Raw genomic sequence first — 17,796 nt, 5'->3', positions numbered from 1 at the left:
CAGATCAGATATCAAGGTCCATCCAACAATATAAATGTTACTCACATGGTAACTGATAATAGGGTACAAATGGCAACAGAAAACAGTAAACTTTACCTTTATTTATTTCAATACATTTCAGTTCTGGGGACTATATTGCCAAGTAATTTACATTATCGATTTCAGACCAGTACATTTTTCCATAATGAGGATGTCTTCATTTGTTCAATCACAATCTGATAGAAGGCATGCTAGGCACCTGCCATTAGTGGAATGAATCGCCTGACTGTGATCAACAAAAACTCTAAATAGGATTGACCTTTTCATCCAAGTGTTCATAACTAGCTCTTATTTTTAGCTGTGTTTCAAAACAGAAACATCAATGCTGCAGTGGAACACACCTTCAGAATGAACACCAGCTTCCTCATAAACAGTTGGGAATCACCTGGCCCCTGAGGGTTGTGTGGGACAATACACGTGGCAAAATCAGTGTGCATCAGATGGCAGATGCTGAATGTCTAGTCAGATGATAATGATTCTTCAATTGTAGTTCAGGGCTGGGGTATTTTGGAGGTTTGGGGTTTTTTGTTTGTTTTTCGAAAGGAAGATATAAGTTAACCTGGCCTCATTTTAGCACACAGAGTCATCAATTCACATGAAGATCTTGTGTGTGCACCGGATGCTATTTTCTCAGACATTCAGGAGCTTCTGTATGGACCGCGTATGATGGTATGGTGCTCACCTAGTGGAACGTGACCAGGAAATGGGGCACATCCAATGGGTTCAAAGAGCTTCAGATTCTCCCACAGGAGCACAGACAGGCCAGGGAAGGGGCAGCTTGCTCCCAGCAGCAATAACCCACCCAGAAGCCTCCCCTGCATGCACACACAAAGACCAAAAAATTGTCCTGTGACCCACCAGACTTTGTTGACATATCTCACAAGCCTTTGGGGCCAGCAGAGGCATGTGGGTTACGGTGGGTCACAGGAAGATTTTTCAGCCATTTTGTGCGTTGTGGAGCCAAAGGAATGGAGAGCCAGCCTGGGGTAGAATATATAACTGCGGTAGTTGAACCACCCATTTCACATGCATCCTGGTTACCTCTTCATGGCCCGCAACCATAAAACATGGTTCAATAGGCCTCATAGAATTCTCTTATACAGTCAGCGAAATAGCATTCCCACTCACTTATTAGGTAACCAGTATTCAAGCCTGTGTGAGAGTGAACTTGGAGAAAATGGAGGTTACAGTCATATTTTTTCAATTTATACAGAAAGAACACAGGCTGTAGTAGACGTCTATCGTAGCATGCTACACTGACCCTTCTAAACCAAAGACCCAGCTACCCCCGGTGAATATATTTATGAGGAAATTCATGGTTATCAAACAAAAACGCTCCAGTGCTGGTCTGACAGGTAACCTCAATACAAAGCCTGTGGGAAGGGGCTGCAGAGTAGAACTCAAGGCAGGTCTACGCTAGAAGAACTACATCGGCACAGCTGCTCCACCTCTGCAAGAGGCAGAAGCTATGTCAGCTTCCCACCAACATAGCTCCAGTGTGGACAGCGCTTAGGTCGCTGTAACCTGTGTCGCTCGGGGGGGGGGTCTTTTTCACACCCCTGCGCAACGTCTGTTAGCTCGACTCAAGCAGTAGTGTAGACCTAGCCTAAGTAAATAATAATGGGGCCTAGAGGACTAAGAGCCAAGGTTATTATGGCTACTGTCCTGCCTTTTACTTGAGTTGGTATCCGCTGTAGTTGCTCTAATATGATAAATGTATGGACTTACGGGATCGAAGAGAAGGAAAGATGGTCTTGTAGTCAAGCGATCAGGGTTGCATCACCAGCTCTGACATGAATTTTTGGGGTAGATCATCTCACTGGGCCTCCATTTCTGTAAAATAGGGATGATAATATGTCTCTCTCTCTCACAGGGGTATTATGAGGTTAATTAATTAGCATCGGTAAGGACTTTCAGAGAGTCTAGGCTGGAAGGTGCTACAGAAATGGGTTTGTTGTGGAATTGTTTCGGGCGAAATAAAGTTTTTGTTTTCAAACAAACAAACTCTAGGTCTGGCTCGGCAGTGGTGGGAGACTGAGCTGGCATGCAAAAGATTGGGTGCTGGGCCCAGCTTGGCAAGAGATGGAAGCGCTGCGTCATTCACGTGCAGCTGGGTGGATAGGAGGAGAGGAAGATGAAAGAGCATGTAATTTATTCCTAGATTTTAAAGCCAGAAGGGACCACTAGATCATCTAGTCTGACCGGCTGTATTGCACAGGCTATAGAATTTCACCCAATTACTACGGCACTGAGCCCAATATTTGGGGTTGGCTAAAGCATACCTTCCAGAAAGGCATCCGCTCTGGATTTGAAGACACAAAGAGACAAAGAATCCATTGCTTCCCTTGGTGGTTTGTTCCAGTGGTATCACCCTCACTGTTACAAATGGGAGCTTTATTTTCTAAATTGAAATTATCTGGCTTCAGCTTCCAGCCCTTGGTTCTTGTCATGCCTTTCTCCACTAGATTAGAGAGCCCTTTAGAAGCAGGAACTGAATCCCTGTGAAGGAACTTATACACTGTGATCAAGTCACCTCTTGATCTAATTTATGTAGAACTCTAGCAATGCACTGTAGTCATGTCATGGCTGTGCTGAGTGTCTGCATGCAGGCGCTGGCTTGCAGTCCTCCGGCTGCTGAGGGATTGTTGCTGTAACAGCAAAGAGGGACACTAAAGGAGGATGGGAGGCTTGAGAACACAGGCCAGGGAGGGCCCAGTCCTGCAAGACGCTGGGTGCTCTTACAGGACCCGAAGGAACGCCGCACTTTGCAGAGTCGGGCTCCAAGGGCCAAAGTCAGATTCAGTAAGAAAGCGGGTACAAGTTCATTGTACACAATGGAGGGTATGTGCAAAAAAAGGAAGGGCATTGTGTTTCTAGAGCTCAGTGTGATGTTTTCATGAGCTGCACCTCCTCTCCACATGGCAGTGAGGAGCAGGATGTAAGTTCCCTCTAAGGGTACCCTATTACTAAACAGCAATCATTTGCTTGTGATAGCGGGCCAGATTCTAGTCTCCCTTCTGCCAGATTGATGTCTTGGTAAGTCCAGGGAAGTCTCTGGCCTTACACCACTGGAGGGGAGCTCAGAATCTGGCCCGCCATTTGTAGCCAATAGTGCAGAGCGAACCCCATGACAAGAGATCTGCCCTTTCTCCTGTACACAGGTACCCACCTCCCCAGCCGCATACAACCTGCAGAGGCGATTGCCTCTCCAGAGGGCCCAGTTCTCCCCAGCGGGGGCTTCCTCCCATGTCACCACATCGTGGCAAAGGCTCTGGGGGAGGCACCCACTTTCCAAGGCAGCAGGGGATAGCGGGCACCGGGCAGAGACTGGAGGAAGGGAGTGTTGTCTGGCACCTCCCCCCGCCAGGCTCCCAGGGGGTGGCACCCCTCCCCGCCTGGCCAGGCTGCGAACCCGGCCCCAGTGCGGGTCCCACCCCCGGCCTTGACGCCAGCGCGCTAATGAAATGCTAATACCCGGGCGCCGAGCCGGTCGCTGCCGGCACCAATAAAACCCGGCGCGGAGCCGGGGCTCTGCCCGGTGCCAGTCCGCAGCCATGCAGAGCGCAGCCCCCGCGCCGGCCGCCCCCGCCCTGCACCTGCTCACCTCCTACTTCATCGACAGCATCCTGGGCCGGAGCCCCGCCGCCAGGCGGCAAGGTGAGCGGGACCCTGCCCGGGAGCAGCCGGGACGGGGCGCCCTGCCAGCCTCACCCGCCGGGGATCGATGAGGGGATCGGGGCGCCCTGCCAGCCTCACCCGCCGGGGATCGATGAGGGGATCGGGGCGCCCTGCCAGCCCCCACCCGCCGGGGATGGATGGGGGGGATCGGGGCGCCCTGCCAGCCCCCACCCGCCGGGGATCGATGAGGGGATCGGGGCGCCCTGCCAGCCCCCACCCGCCGGGGATGGATGGGGGGGGATCGGGGCGCCCTGCCAGCCCCCACCCGCCGGGGATGGATGGGGGGGGATCGGGGCGCCCTGCCAGCCCCCACCCGCCGGGGATGGATGGGGGGGGATCGGGGCGCCCTGCCAGCCCCCACCCGCCGGGGATGGATGGGGGGGGATCGGGGCGCCCTGCCAGCCCCCACCCGCCGGGGATCGATGCGGGGATGGGGGCGCCCTGCCAGCCCTCACCCGCCGGGGATCGATGAGGGGATGGGGGCGCCCTGCCAGCCCTCACCCGCCGGGGATCGATGAGGGGATGGGGGCGCCCTGCCAGCCCTCACCCGCCGGGGATGGATGGGGGACCGGGGCGCCCTGCCAGCCCCCACCCGCCGGGGATGGATGGGGGGGGATCGGGGCGCCCTGCCAGCCCCCACCCTCCGGGGATGGATGGGGGGGACCGGGGCGCCCTGCCAGCCCCCACCCGCCGGGGATAGATGAGGGGGGGACCGGGGCGCCCTGCCAGCCCCACCCGCCGGGGATGGATGGATGGGGGACCGGGGCGCCCTGCCAGCCCCACCCGCCGGGGACGGATGAGGGGGGGACCGGGACGCCCTGCCAGCCCCACCCGCCGGGGATGGATGGATGGGGGGGACCAGGGCGCCCTGCCAGCCCCACCCGCCGGGGACGGATGGGGGGGACCGGGGCGCCCTGCCAGCCCCACCCGCCGGGGACGGATGGGGGACCGGGGCGCCCTGCCAGCCCCACCCGCCGGGGACGGATGGGGGGGACCGGGGCGCCCTGCCAGCCCCACCCGCCGGGGACGGATGGGGGGGGATCGGGGCGCCCTGCCAGCCCCACCCGCCGGGGATGGATGGGGGACCGGGGCGCCCTGCTGGTTCCCCCAGTGCGGAGCTCCCCGGGGCAGCGCAGAGGCCGGGCCCCCGGCTCATTCTCCCGCTTCTCTCCCTCTCCCCAGGCGGGGACCCCACGGAGCCGCCCGAGCCCCGCCCCGCGCCGCTGGCGGCAGAGAAGCGCCCGGTCCCCGGCGCCTGGGCGGCGGAGGACGCGGCGGAGGAGGACGCGGCGAGGGGCAGCGGCGGCCCGGGGGAGCCGGCGGCCGGTCTCTCCGGCTCTGCCCCCGCGGCCGCGGCCGAGGCGCCGGGGCCGCTGAAGCGGAAGCAGCGGCGCTATCGCACCACGTTCAGCAACTTGCAGCTGGAGCAGCTGGAGCGGGCGTTCCGCAAGTGCCACTACCCGGACGTGTTCACCAGGTAGGAGCGGGGCCGGGCCGCTCCGCCAGGGGCCACCCCGCCCCAGCGCGGCCCGGCCCGGCCCTTCCCAGCAGCCCTGTAGGGCCAGATGCCGGGCGACGCTGCCCTCCTTTGGGAGGGTCGGGCCCTGACTGCGGCCTCTCTCCCAAAAGTTTCGACTGGGTCCAGGGGGCTTCAAAGAGAGATTCCTCCCCCGAGGCAGCGGGGCCAGACCTTGAAATGGTCACTGCCCTGTAAATGCCACTCTCGGGTGCAGGGAATAAACCAGACTGAATGAACCCAGGGTCTGTAATGGCAGGGAGCCCCCAGGAGAGCGAGCCGTGAAAGGATAGGAAAAGCACTTGAAGCAATGGGGAATAGCTCAGGGATGGACGGTAATCGCCAGCTTTAAAGGAAGAGCCGGAGCACATGCGATTCCGCGCTCGCATGAAGTGGGAATCGAGGTGAAATCAGGGCACTATGGTGTGCGAGGGGGGTCTCAGATCTTACATCCCCTTACTGCTGTCTTAGCGGTCCTAATGCAGTTACCGGGGTGTGAGCTGGGGGGGGGGTGTAAAAACCTCCCAGTTGAATGTGACTGTTTATATATTCTCAGACTGGGAGGCACTATGCAGCGGCTTCTAGATTAGAAATCACCTGTAAAGAGCAGGGGATCTGATTTGGCTTTTAATGAGCTCTCAAAAAGAAAAGGTGGACTTGTGGCACCTTAGAGACTAAGAAATTTATCTGAGCATAAGCTTTCCTGAGCTACAGCTCACTTCATCGGATGAACTCTCAGTGTGTGATGGGGCCTGATGAAGCCAACCCTTTTTTGTGACTAAAGATTGAAATACTAAATGATATTTGGCTCTTCTGCAGAGAGGAGCTAGCACTGCGTCTGGATTTAACAGAAGCCAGAGTTCAGGTGAGTAACAGGTACTAAAGAACAGGGACCTAGTTTTGACGGAATACACTGCCTTTTGATATGTATAAACATTCTTAGCTTAAAATTAAGTGTTAAATGTTTTCTTCAGTGCTGTTGGCTTTTTTATTTTTCCAGCTCACTCAGGTTGAGAAGTGTTGCTGTAAAGGATGTAAAAAAGCTAGCAGCTGTTATTCCATATTATCCGACAAAAGAGGACCAAATGCAATCAGAGCTTTGAATTTAAAAGAAGGAAGGAGGAGACGTTTTTAGTATCCCACCCCCCCAAAACCAGAAACGTCAAAATAAAATATAGTAATTGTCAGATATAATATCAATACACTTCAGCAAACAATAAATGATCATTTAAAATAGGCTTTGCATCTTGTCTAAACCAGTGGTTCTCAGCCAGGGGTACGCATATCGCTGAGGGTACGCAGAGGTCTTTCAGGGGGTACATCAACTCATCTAAATTTTTGCCTAGTTTTATAAAAAGCTCTTGCGAAGTCAGTACAAACTAAAATTTCATAGAGACAATGACTTGTTTATACTGCTCTATATACTATGCACTGAAATGTAAGTACAATATTTATATTTATTTTATAATTATATGGTAAAGATTAGAAAGTAAGCAATTTTTCAGAAATAGCGTACTGTGACACTTTTGCTATTTTTAATGTCTGATTTTGTAAGCAAGTGGTTTTTAAGTGAGGCGAAATTTAGGGGGACACAAGACAAATCAGACTCCTGAAAGGGGTACAATAGTTTGGAAAGGTTGAGAGCCACTGGTCTAAACTATTTAAACATCTGTTTGTGGATTTGAAGGAGTTGTGTGCATATTGTTTAAATGCTATTTTATATTTAAATCTTAAAGTTCTGAAACAAGCCAACAAAAGTCTAAAGATTCACAGAAAAATTTGATGCTTTTTCACTATAATTTCCTCCACCGGAAAAAATATTTAAAAACAGAATTGGGGACAATAGTATTGTGTCGGAGTTCAGAATGTAGATACTTTTGTAATTGTCTGACATTTGTCAGCTAGTGTTGCAACTGCACCCTTTTTTAGCAGGTTTTTTTCTCCTCAATATTTGTTTTTTAAAGAAAGGAGAAATATCCTGGACATGTCCTCCCTTATTAAATCTGAGACAAAACCACTAACCATAACATTTGAGATAGTAGCCTTTTCTAGATGTACACTTAAAAATGCATTTTTACCACTGGTCTGTAATGGTCCAAAATTAAATGCACACTGGCATTTTTAGAAATCTCTGTATTTAGTTTTTGTAAAAGTCCACATTAGCATTGCAAAAATATTCATGCAGTTTCTTTTGCAGTGCCAAAATCTGATGTTTTGGTTTTTGACCAAAACAATAAAAGGACCCAAAATGGTTAGATCGTGTTGTGAACCAATGATTAGTTGAATATTGTGTTCTACATCTAAGCAATTATTTATGTAGTTCACAAAAGTATTCATTTACCATCTCCTGCCCCAATTTAACTTGAAAATGTCTGCACTGTTTTTTAAAAAATGGTTAAAAGATTATTCTGAGACTGAGATGAGAATGTTTACTTGAAAGGAATTTGTATTACTAGGTTGGGCAGTTATAATGGAACATCAGACAAAACCTTAAGCATACAGGTGCAAAGATTGTGTAACCAATCTTCCATACTGCAGTCTTCTAAAGAAGCCTGTCCTTGGTTCTAAACACCCATAATTAACAGTTCCTTTTAAAAAAGTATTAACTCTGGTATTAACTCATTGACTCTGTTAGCTTTAAAAAAAAATAGTGTATACATAGCAAACATTAAATCTTGTTAAAAATTTAGTTTCAAACAGATCATTAAGGGTCCAAATTAGCACAAAACCAATCAAGTTATACTAACCTCCGCACATACTGTACATCGGATATTGAATGAATTACTTTGCATGTCAGTCCAGCTGCAAGCTGCAGTCATAACTTGGCTCCTAGCACGTACTGTTCAGTTTTCATGAGTATGATATGCTTTGCAGCCTCTTCCCTGATTTGGCAGGCTTACTCACAGACTCATCTCTGTTTCTCCTCACACTCCACCAGCGGGGCCAGATGCTCAACTTGTGTAAATTGTAGTTCAATTGAAGTCAATGGAGCAATGACAGTTTACACTGGCTGAGGAGCTGGCCCCAGAAGTCTTGAATTTCCTCATCTTTCCATATTTTAACACTTGGACCCAGATCCTTAAAGATAAGTAGGCTAAAATCCATTGATGTCAAGTGGAAGTTAGGAGCCTAAATACCTGTGAGGATCTGGGCCTTGGAGACTGGGAAAGAGAACTTCCAGCCATCAGGGAAAGCTCTTAGACAATTTATATATTACATCCAGTGCTCAATGATTTTATACGTGTGAGCAAGCTTTGTCACCTTTTTCATCTCAACCCCACAGCTAAGTTATTTTATGAACTTTAAGGAAAGAAAATGCCCCCCCCCACACACACCCCAACATAAATATCACCAATGCTACTAGTAACTAAAATACCGTAACACATGACAGCCACACGTTTCTCCCGTAAAATGAACACGGATGCAAAACTGTTAACCCCACCCATCATTTCCACAGTCCCATTCTCACCTTCTCATATGGGGCTTGCCAATTGCATGCAGTTGGGTTGCACTGTTCGATGTCTTTTTTGAGACATTGGCATACGGCAAAAGGGATCATGTTGATGATTTGAACCCAAGCTTCCTATGAATGTCATCAAAAAGAACAGAACTTTCAGTGGCATAGCCACGTAAGAGTACTAGGCAAATATTGAGAGGAAAGATATTCCAGCATCATAGAATTCAAGGCCAGAAGGGACCATCAGAGTATCTACCCTGAGCTCTTATATATCACAGGTCATCACCACCACTCAGCACCCATACATGAAACCCAACAACTGAGATGAAGACCCCAGTATTACAGCCCTCAGGAGGCTAGACTCTTATGAGTCATAGGCAGAGTGGTTTGGTTGCTAACATGAGATGGAGGTTCAATTCCCTGCTCTGCCATAGACAAGTACCTTGGGCAAGTCACTTGGTCTCTGGGTCTCATTCCCCCAACTGTAAAATGGACATAATAGCTCACCCGGGTATTGTGAGGATAAATACACTAAAGATTCTGAAGTGCTCAGATAGCAGGGTATGTTTACAGACCATTTTAAAATATACTGTAATGGTATCTTCCTGACCTGCTCAAAAGTAACTCTCTGTGACGCTAATTTAACGCAGAGTTGTCATATCTGAGGCAGCAGAACAGCCCGTTGCTTTTCAAACTGATATTTGCTTCTCTGGAGAGACACCTGCTGTACCTCTTCCTGGGGCAGTGGTTTTTATACACACAGCCAGATAAAATGGGGAGCAGGCACAATATTTTCTCTTATCGGAGTCAGCAGAAACTGTTGCATTTCATTGAGTCCTAATTGGAAGTGACCCTGCAAGAAAGAAAAATGGACAACTATCTTATTCCCATCTCATTCCAGAATGCACCACGTATTTCAGCTATTTCTCCCACCTAGAGAGATTTCCCATGTAACCTCTTTGAAAATGCTTCCCAGGGGACCCATATATTTTTCCATACCATGGGAAAGGAATGATAGGAAAGTCTGGTAAATCCTGTCCTGCTTGGAAGCCATCCTTTATGGACTTCCAGCAGCATTTTTGTTTGAGTCCATACTTCGCTTCTGTTAACAGGCTTGTTTCTCATTATTAGTGTAGATCATTGGTCTGGGGAGAAAAAATAAGAACATCTTAAAAAGTTCTAACCTGAAAAAGTTCGAAACATCAACTGGTTGATTCGTCACCATGGGTATCATTGGTAAAGCACTCACTTATAAAGTAATAAGGATTACTGCAAACTGAACATCGTTGTGATATTATTTGCTAATAATCCCGAGATCAGTCTCAGCAACAAAGATACACTATGGCTAATCACAAATATAATATAACTTGTTTTTTATGTATCAGAAAGTGTTTTAATTCACATGATTTTGAGGGGATTTAAAGTCTCCAGAAAAGACTAAATTGAAAACTGACTTTACATTCAGTCAGCTCTTCTCTTAAAATTGCATAGTTAAAGTTTTTAATTATTCTCAAAACACCAAGTGCTTCTAAATTTGGATTATGAATGATAATTTCAATTTCTAATGAAATTCTTGGCATAGGAATAACTTTTAGGATACATTCAGAATCTATCAATAATTACAAAAATAACATGCAGTATTTAATATACCCTGGTTTATAGTCCATTCTTGTTACATTTAAAAAACTGATCAAAACTGTAATGACTCCAGGAGTCTACAATTCACTCTTCTTTATTACATACCTCTAACACATTATTCTGAATATATTTAGCCCAAGAGGCTAAACCCTATACATGGCATATTCCATGCTGCAAGTTTGTACACATCTGTGTATAGGTGCAAACTATTCTGGTAACCTGACAGAAATGTAATGATCTAAAAATGTAAAGCTAAATTATTTTTAAAGGCAGTTGAACTCTTCTATTAATCAGTAGCAAAAATTAGTCATTTTTATGCTTGTATTAAATAATCTAAATGTTATTTATAATAATATAAATGCTAAAGTTTTGAAAGTACTGTCTGTTTATGATGTCACTGTTAAGTAAGATATATGTTTATGCCCCATTTATCACTCATATTAATGTGAATTTTGCCCAGGCAAGGAGTTCAAGATTGGGATTTTAGACCTAAATAATGGCTTTTAGTGCTGATAGTCCAAATTCAGTTTAGATTTTAAAAGAAATTAGATAAATACAATAATTGATGGCCAATTGAAATCAGTTGTTACACTGGATTTACAGTCTGCACAGCAGACAAGCAATAATATTGGAATCATAAAAGACAGCTGTATAGATTACATAAAAGTAAATTAAAGGAATTATTTTAACATTTTAAGGTAGCAAACATTTCACTTCTTATTCAGTTTCTCTGTTTGGAGCAGACAGAAAAAAATGCTTAATTAGGTTTCACAACAGTATTAATATATTCTCTCATACACGTAGCACTTGTCTTTTGCTATGTTTAGAAAAGGGGTCAAAATGCTTGTACAGGATAAAGAAACTAGCAACACTGCGAAGTACAATGTTCTTCATCTGCTGCCCAAACGTGAGGCACAAGTGTCATGTAATATTCTCACTACTCTTTTAGTCCTTTGAACTCCATTCTAGGGGGGAGCACTGGTGGCTTAGAGCTAGTGGTTTTATTTTCCTTCTGAGATACCAGCTCTAGGTCCATTTATGATGCTTATTGGCAAGTGATTGGAGGCTGCTATTCAACCAGTAAACCTTGTAAAAATAATTTAATTAAATTTAGCCGACGCCTAAAGCTGAATGAACGCAACTGAAAGTGTCTCTTTCCTGCAGCTGGCTCCCATCTGTAGATATAGATTTCCAGCATTTCACTAGTTCAGCTATCCCCTATAAGAAATTTGACCCTTTACAATCTCAGATCTGTTAGACCTTGTGACCCTAAGATTATTTATTGTTCAACACTATTGTGCCAGATTTTGTCAAATGTGCGATATTTTCCATTGTTCACTTCTCGGTTCAAAAACACCAATCTCCTTGCCAACAGACCTAAACACGAAGTGTACGTTAGTTGCCCAGAGGAAAAAGACACCATTATTTTTGCAAAGTCACTAGAGTTTTCACAGAATATTGGTAGCTTTAAAAAAAAAGATCGAAACAAAAGATGTACTCAACTAGTCACTGCTTCTTCAGGTCCCTGTGAATAAGCATTCACAAGACCTATGCCATGTGGGTACCTTATTACAGTATCTTTTCGCTCCTTATTATATATATTGTAATATATTTTAGTGAGGCTGATGCGTGGCCCAATCCTGTCTTCTTTGAACTCAATAGGAGTTTTGCCATTGACTTAAAGGAAAAAGATCAGGCTTGTGATACCAAGGCGAGCAATACATTACCGTATAGCAATGTACTCTGGGTATTAACCACTTTTCACTTCTATAGGGCTTTTCTTCAGAAGCTCTTGGCACTTTACAATTATTATTCAAATAAGCATCGAAAAGCTCTTTGTGAAGCAGATGCTAGTATATCTTAACAGACAGGTAAACTAAATCAAATAGAGAGCGCAAACAACTTGCCCAAGATCAGAGCAAGTCAGTGATCCCCAGTCAGCCCTGCTCTAACTCCCAGACCATAGTTGCACTAATATTAGAGACTTCTGATAAAAATAATTACAAAAATGTAATGTGACTCATCAGTCATTTTAAAAATATAATAATTCTCTCCACACACTAGAATGTTTTGATCATCTTACTTGAACAGTTTGGTTTTATAATGCTGCACCTACAGATGGAAGAAGTGTCTATTTATATCCATATATTTATTTAGCATTCTCTGTAGTAAATATTTACTCCTCTTTGGGGGACTATTAATGTACCAATTAATACAGATCATTATATTATATGAAAACTTCTGCTAATGGCTTATTGAATTTCAGTAGTGGCTAGATATAAAATCTGTGTTAGAGATGATAGGCCCAAACTAAAATCTTTGATCCAAGCCTAGATACAGTTCAGAATTCAGTTTGAATGTATCTCTCTACCTGAATTAGAACATCTCAACATTTGAGAAAATTTAGATTTTTTAATCCTCAGCCTTGGGAGCATTCCTATCTGAGATTCTGGTTTCAGCCCATCTCTGCTATATACTTCACAATGCATTCTCACCTTAGTGCGCACACATATCTAGGGACCCAAGGGAGAATACTCCAAGACAGAGTCAAAATTGCAAAAAAAATGGTGTGATATCAGTTGTCAGAGTAGATTAAATTCTAGTCTCACTTCTCTGTTACTTTTTAATATACTCCATAGGCTAAAATAATTAATAGTGCAGCCTTGCAAAGAGAAGTTGATATAATAAACAGTTTACTGTACAAAAGTACACTGTACAGTAGACTCCTTACCATCCAAAGCCCTGTGTCTAAGAAACTACCAGCATGTCTCCCTGTTTTATTGACTCCTGGTTACCAGATCTCTCAAGTATCTGAATATATTTGGTGTCTTGAGTAACATGGATTTCTATAGTACTATAACAGGGTTAATCAGTTTCACATAACTATATATGACATCAGTTTGAGTCATGGCAAGTAATAAGAGCATCTAAAAAAAATTTTAAATACTGATCTATGTAGTGAGTCAGCCAGACTATTAGGCATTTAAGTCACCCTCATGGATTTGATTAAAAATTATTTCAGTTATGATTAAATTGCTTCTTAAATTGCATGGACTGAGATAGCCACCTTCTGATTTGGAGAGGGCGGGAGGTCATATTTGGAGGCTCAATTAATAAAGGAGTAATAAATTATTAAAAGCTGTTCTCATTGTTTACTGGATAGTCAATAGTTAGAGTCCAACAGGTTATAGATTGCATATTACTATGGCTTATAACCAATAACACCGTTTACTAATATGCCTACAACAGATACTACTCAAATCCGTAAACATGTTTATGACATCTATTAATTAATAATAAACACTTTATAAACAGAACCTTTCTACATAGAAACTGTACTTTTAAAATAAAGGTCACTACTATGCCATGTGCGTCATGGCCTACCATAGCTGATAAAAGCAACAACAAAATCAGTCTAGCTAACCCTTTTGTATTCTCTCTCTGAAGGTCTGGTTTCAAAACAGAAGGGCAAAATGGAGGAAACGTGAAAAAACTGAAATGTTAGGGAACGTTCCAGGACTCTCCTTAACGCATCCATTGGGTCTGTTCTTGGACATTCCATTGAGTCAGTCTCCTCTTCTGGACCATGCATGGAGATCAATGCCACTTTCAACAATAGCTATGCCATCTGTAACTCCAGCATTCAGCCCTGCAAGCTTAGGGCCGTTTGGTCTCAGCAGTCTTGCCTGGACATCTCTCTTCAGAAATCCAGTTTTAAGTCCCCATTTTGGAAGGTACAGAGAGTGTATTTTAAGTATTTTTCTTTTAAACCTCAAGGTTTTTTGTTTTATCTATCCCTTTCTTTTAAACTTTGAGGTGTAAAAGAAAGGGATAGATAATAAGACAAAAATACCATATTGCCTCTATATACTTCTATGATATGCCCACATCTTGAATACTGCATGCAGATGTGGTCACCCCATCTCAAAAAAGATATATTGGAATTGGAACAGGTCCAGAAAAGGGAAACAAAAATTATTAGGGGTATGGAATGGCTGCCATATGAGGAGAGATTAATATGTCTGGAACTTTTCACCTTGGAAAAGAGACGACTAAGGGGGAATATGATAGAGGTCTATAAAATCATGACTGGTGTGGAGAAAGTAAATAAGGAAATGTTATTTACTCTACTCCTCATAACACAAGAACTAGGGGTCACCAAATGAAATTAATAGGCAGCAGGTTTAGAACAAACAAAAGGAAGTATTTTTTCACACAACACACAGTCAACCTGTGGAACTCCTTGTGAGAGGATGTTGTGAAGGCCAAGACCATAACAGGGTTCAAAAAAAGAACTAGATAAGTTCATGGAGGATAGGTTCATCAATGGCTATTAGCCAGGTTGGGCAGGGATGGTGTCCCTACCCTCTGTTTGCCAGAGGCTGGGAATGGGCAACAGGGGATGGATCACTTGATGATTACCTGTTCCGTTCATTCCCTCTGAGGCTCCTGGCATTGGCCAATGTCGGAAGACAGGATACTGGGCTAGATGGACCTTTGGTCTGACGCAGTATGGATGTTCTTATGCAGTACAATAGCTTAATAGCAGTAAGCAATTCACAGGTGCCTTAAATAAATGTGTGTTCCAGTGTTACAGTATGGATTCTGTCTATTTAAAGGAATAATATAAAAAGTTATTTAAAAGGCCAGCTCCCACATGTCTTACTCACTGGGACAACTTGAGTAAAATAAGCAGGATTTGGCCCTAAATTAGCTGTAAACCCTAGTGAAAGTCATTCAACATAGTTACTGTTTAAAGTGCAGTTGTGCATGTTGGGTGAAATCCTGGCCCCATTGAAGTCAGTGGGCCCTTGTCTTCATGACAGACTGTTCTAATGTAGACCACTATGGACTCTAGTCTGATCTCGTATAAACAGGTGTATATTTCACATGCTAAAATCTACGACAACAGATATAGATATGAGCTCTCGAGGTGGCTCTACAAAACAGAGAATTGTACTGGATGTTCCCACACAGGGGAGCAGAACATGGCCCCTGTTCCCAGATTGCCAATGACAGAGCTGACATCATTGGCTTTCATTTCAGGGCCATACTTGTACCGTTAACATTTCCTTTACTGAAGACACATGTGCCCAGTCCCAATGGGAGTTTTGCCATTGACTACAATAAGCACAGGGTTGTGTTCAGAGTCTTCTTTCCCAGCCTCCAAGACCTCAGGGGAGATCCTGAACCTGTGTCCATTGTCAGCGCTCCATTGAATTCTGTGGAGCTCTGATGATTTATAATAGCTGAAGATCGGCTCCTCAGTCTCGCTTGCTCCAAGTGCTGAAATTAAACAACCGAAAGCTGCTGCTGTGTTAGCACTGTATACTCCTCTCCCTTCTGAAATGACAGCCTATATTATAGCCTCCGATTAATGAGCACACCCTTCTGCCATGCATTTTATCCTGCTTTTCACATGAAATAACTTGTCACAACAAATTGGTTGCACAGTGACCTATCTGAAAATTGTTCCCTTCATGAAGTATTCTGATGTTTCCACGGAGCGTGCTGATCTCCCGCATTACAAGGTTTGCTTAGAAAGGATGTAACATGTTAAGAGAGTGACAGCAAATTTAACAAACTGACTTCTAGATAGCTGCATGCAATGCAGTGGTATAAACATCTCTCTTCTATGCTGCATTCACAGTTTAGTAAGTGATATTTATTAGGTGCAATGTGGATTTGCCTATTGTGCTAAAAAAAAAGCTACAAGTTAATGAACAAAAAAATATAAGTTTGGAACAAAGAAGAAGTTTGGTTTAAAAAAAAATTCAACCCAGTTTAGTACTGTGGTTATTAATAAGATAAATATTTCTTCTACAAAATACTTCTAGGTTTGTTACTATTGACTTTTTTTCCCCAAATATAGATTTCTCAATGCTTTAAATCCTCTCATGACAACAGCTTCAGTCTTAATGAAAGCGCCAGGACCCCCATCAGACCCTGCTCTCACTGCCTTCACTGATCCGGCAGCAGTTGAAAGGAAAACGTCGAGCATTGCAGCACTAAGGCTCAAAGCGAAAGAACATTCAGCACAAATCCCTCAATTAAACCTCCTATCCAGTCTTACAAACACTAACAAAGAACTTTGTTAGGAACTTTCCCGCAGACTGCAGTAGCATAGGAGAAAGCAAATGCCTTCTCCCATAAGTGGATCCAGTTATACAGAGGCATATAAAAAAAAACCCCACCCATCCGTAGGTCTTCCATCTGCAAGATGGACTGATGGAAATTTTAATCCTGCTAAAAATAGGTTTCCTTTATTGTAACACAAAATTGTGCGGTCATGTAGCAAATTGATAAATGACTACCTACGGTGAATTTTTGACATTACAAAAGATATACATCAGGAATTGACTCTTCTACATAAATAAAACTAATGTAAAGAACGAGTTTCCTGTGAAACCCCATGATGTACTGGACATTAGCACAACGGTTGAAAATCCTGTGTAGAAATAACTCTGGAGTTTTATAAACAATCCTTAAATCATGTCTCAGGAGGAACTGTGTAACTACAATTGTTTAGACTAGTTAAGAATCAATATATGGTATGTTCTTAATTTAAAGATCATGCTTCACGTTGAAGTACAAATGCCAGTGAAATTTCACAAAGTAAACAGAATGATCAGGAATGAGGTGTGACATATTTTGAATTTTGGGCTTTGATTCAAAACTAGGTTTGTACAAAATGTATCTTGTTTCAAACTAAAATAAACAAAAAAAAGTTTGCCTATATGTTCAATGCGGCAATGTTTTAATAATTATATCCTAAGCTTTAGTCTTTGACGATAGATCACTTTGTAAAATGAAAGTTGTGTCCTGTAAGAAATAGTTGTTTCTGTGCAGTAAATTGTGTGTAATTCAATATATATCAGTGAGTAGTTACTAGTTTTAACCGCAAGGTTTCTGGCTGTTTTTAGTGTGACTGGTGGCAAATAGTAGCAGACCATTATCATTAAGTTAACTCTCATTATTTGTAAATCTCTTTCAAAGTATATTGTATGCCTAAGTACATTCAGATTGCAGTGAAACTTATTAATGGGTCTTTAAAAAAATGTCCTTGAAATGATTATTGGGAAGAGTAAAAAATGAGGTTCTGGCGACTAGACATTAAATTTACAAAAACCCTTGGGCAAGCCCTTGGCTGTGTCTGCCTCAGTTTCCCCAGCTGTAAAATGGGGGTGAGAAGAACAACACCTAGCTCTTCTATAGCTCTTGATCTAGAAATACCAAAGTGTGTTATAAAGGAGGGTAAGTATCATCCCATTTTACACTTGCCTATCTCACAGGGCGGTTGTGAGGACTAAATGAATGTTCCAAACACCATGCAAATGTAAAAGAGCTATATTAGTGTGAAGCATTGTATGTTAATTGGTATCCTCATTGGCAGTCACAGCCGAGGCACCAAGGACTGAACATAGATTCATAGATATTACGGTCAGAAGGGACCATTATGATCATCTAG

General features: G+C 44.0%; 1 protein-coding gene and 1 long non-coding RNA gene across 3 annotated transcripts in view; one reads left to right on the top strand and one right to left on the bottom strand.

Moving 5' to 3' along the window:
• Positions 1-3,895, bottom strand: part of LOC140916956 (uncharacterized) — a 107,969-nt gene extending 104,074 nt beyond the window's left edge. Inside the window, exons 1-2 of the long non-coding RNA XR_012160694.1 lie at positions 3,644-3,895; positions 1,768-1,872 (exon numbers count right to left, since the gene is read on the bottom strand). This is a non-coding gene — a long non-coding RNA (uncharacterized lncRNA). The remainder of the gene's footprint in view (positions 1-1,767; positions 1,873-3,643) is intronic.
• ESX1 (ESX homeobox 1) lies at positions 3,534-17,331 on the top strand. Of its 2 annotated transcripts, XM_073358853.1 has the most exons (5): positions 3,534-3,696; positions 4,900-5,194; positions 6,053-6,098; positions 13,776-14,062; positions 16,201-17,331. In XM_073358853.1, exons 1-5 carry the CDS (start codon positions 3,594-3,596, stop codon positions 16,424-16,426), a joined length of 957 nt encoding a protein of 318 aa, XP_073214954.1. In that variant the 5' UTR covers positions 3,534-3,593; the 3' UTR covers positions 16,427-17,331. The 2 variants fall into 2 exon arrangements, with proteins under 2 accessions (XP_073214954.1, XP_073214953.1); XM_073358852.1 differs by lacking the exon at positions 3,534-3,696 and having other exon boundaries at positions 4,740-5,194.
• Positions 17,332-17,796: the final 465 nt, after the last annotated feature.

The sequence above is a fragment of the Lepidochelys kempii genome, chromosome 9 (genome assembly GCF_965140265.1).
Source record: "Lepidochelys kempii isolate rLepKem1 chromosome 9, rLepKem1.hap2, whole genome shotgun sequence".
NCBI lineage: Eukaryota > Metazoa > Chordata > Testudines > Cheloniidae > Lepidochelys > Lepidochelys kempii.
Note: the sequence above shows the minus strand (reverse complement) of the source record. Positions and strands in the feature narration are given on the sequence as shown.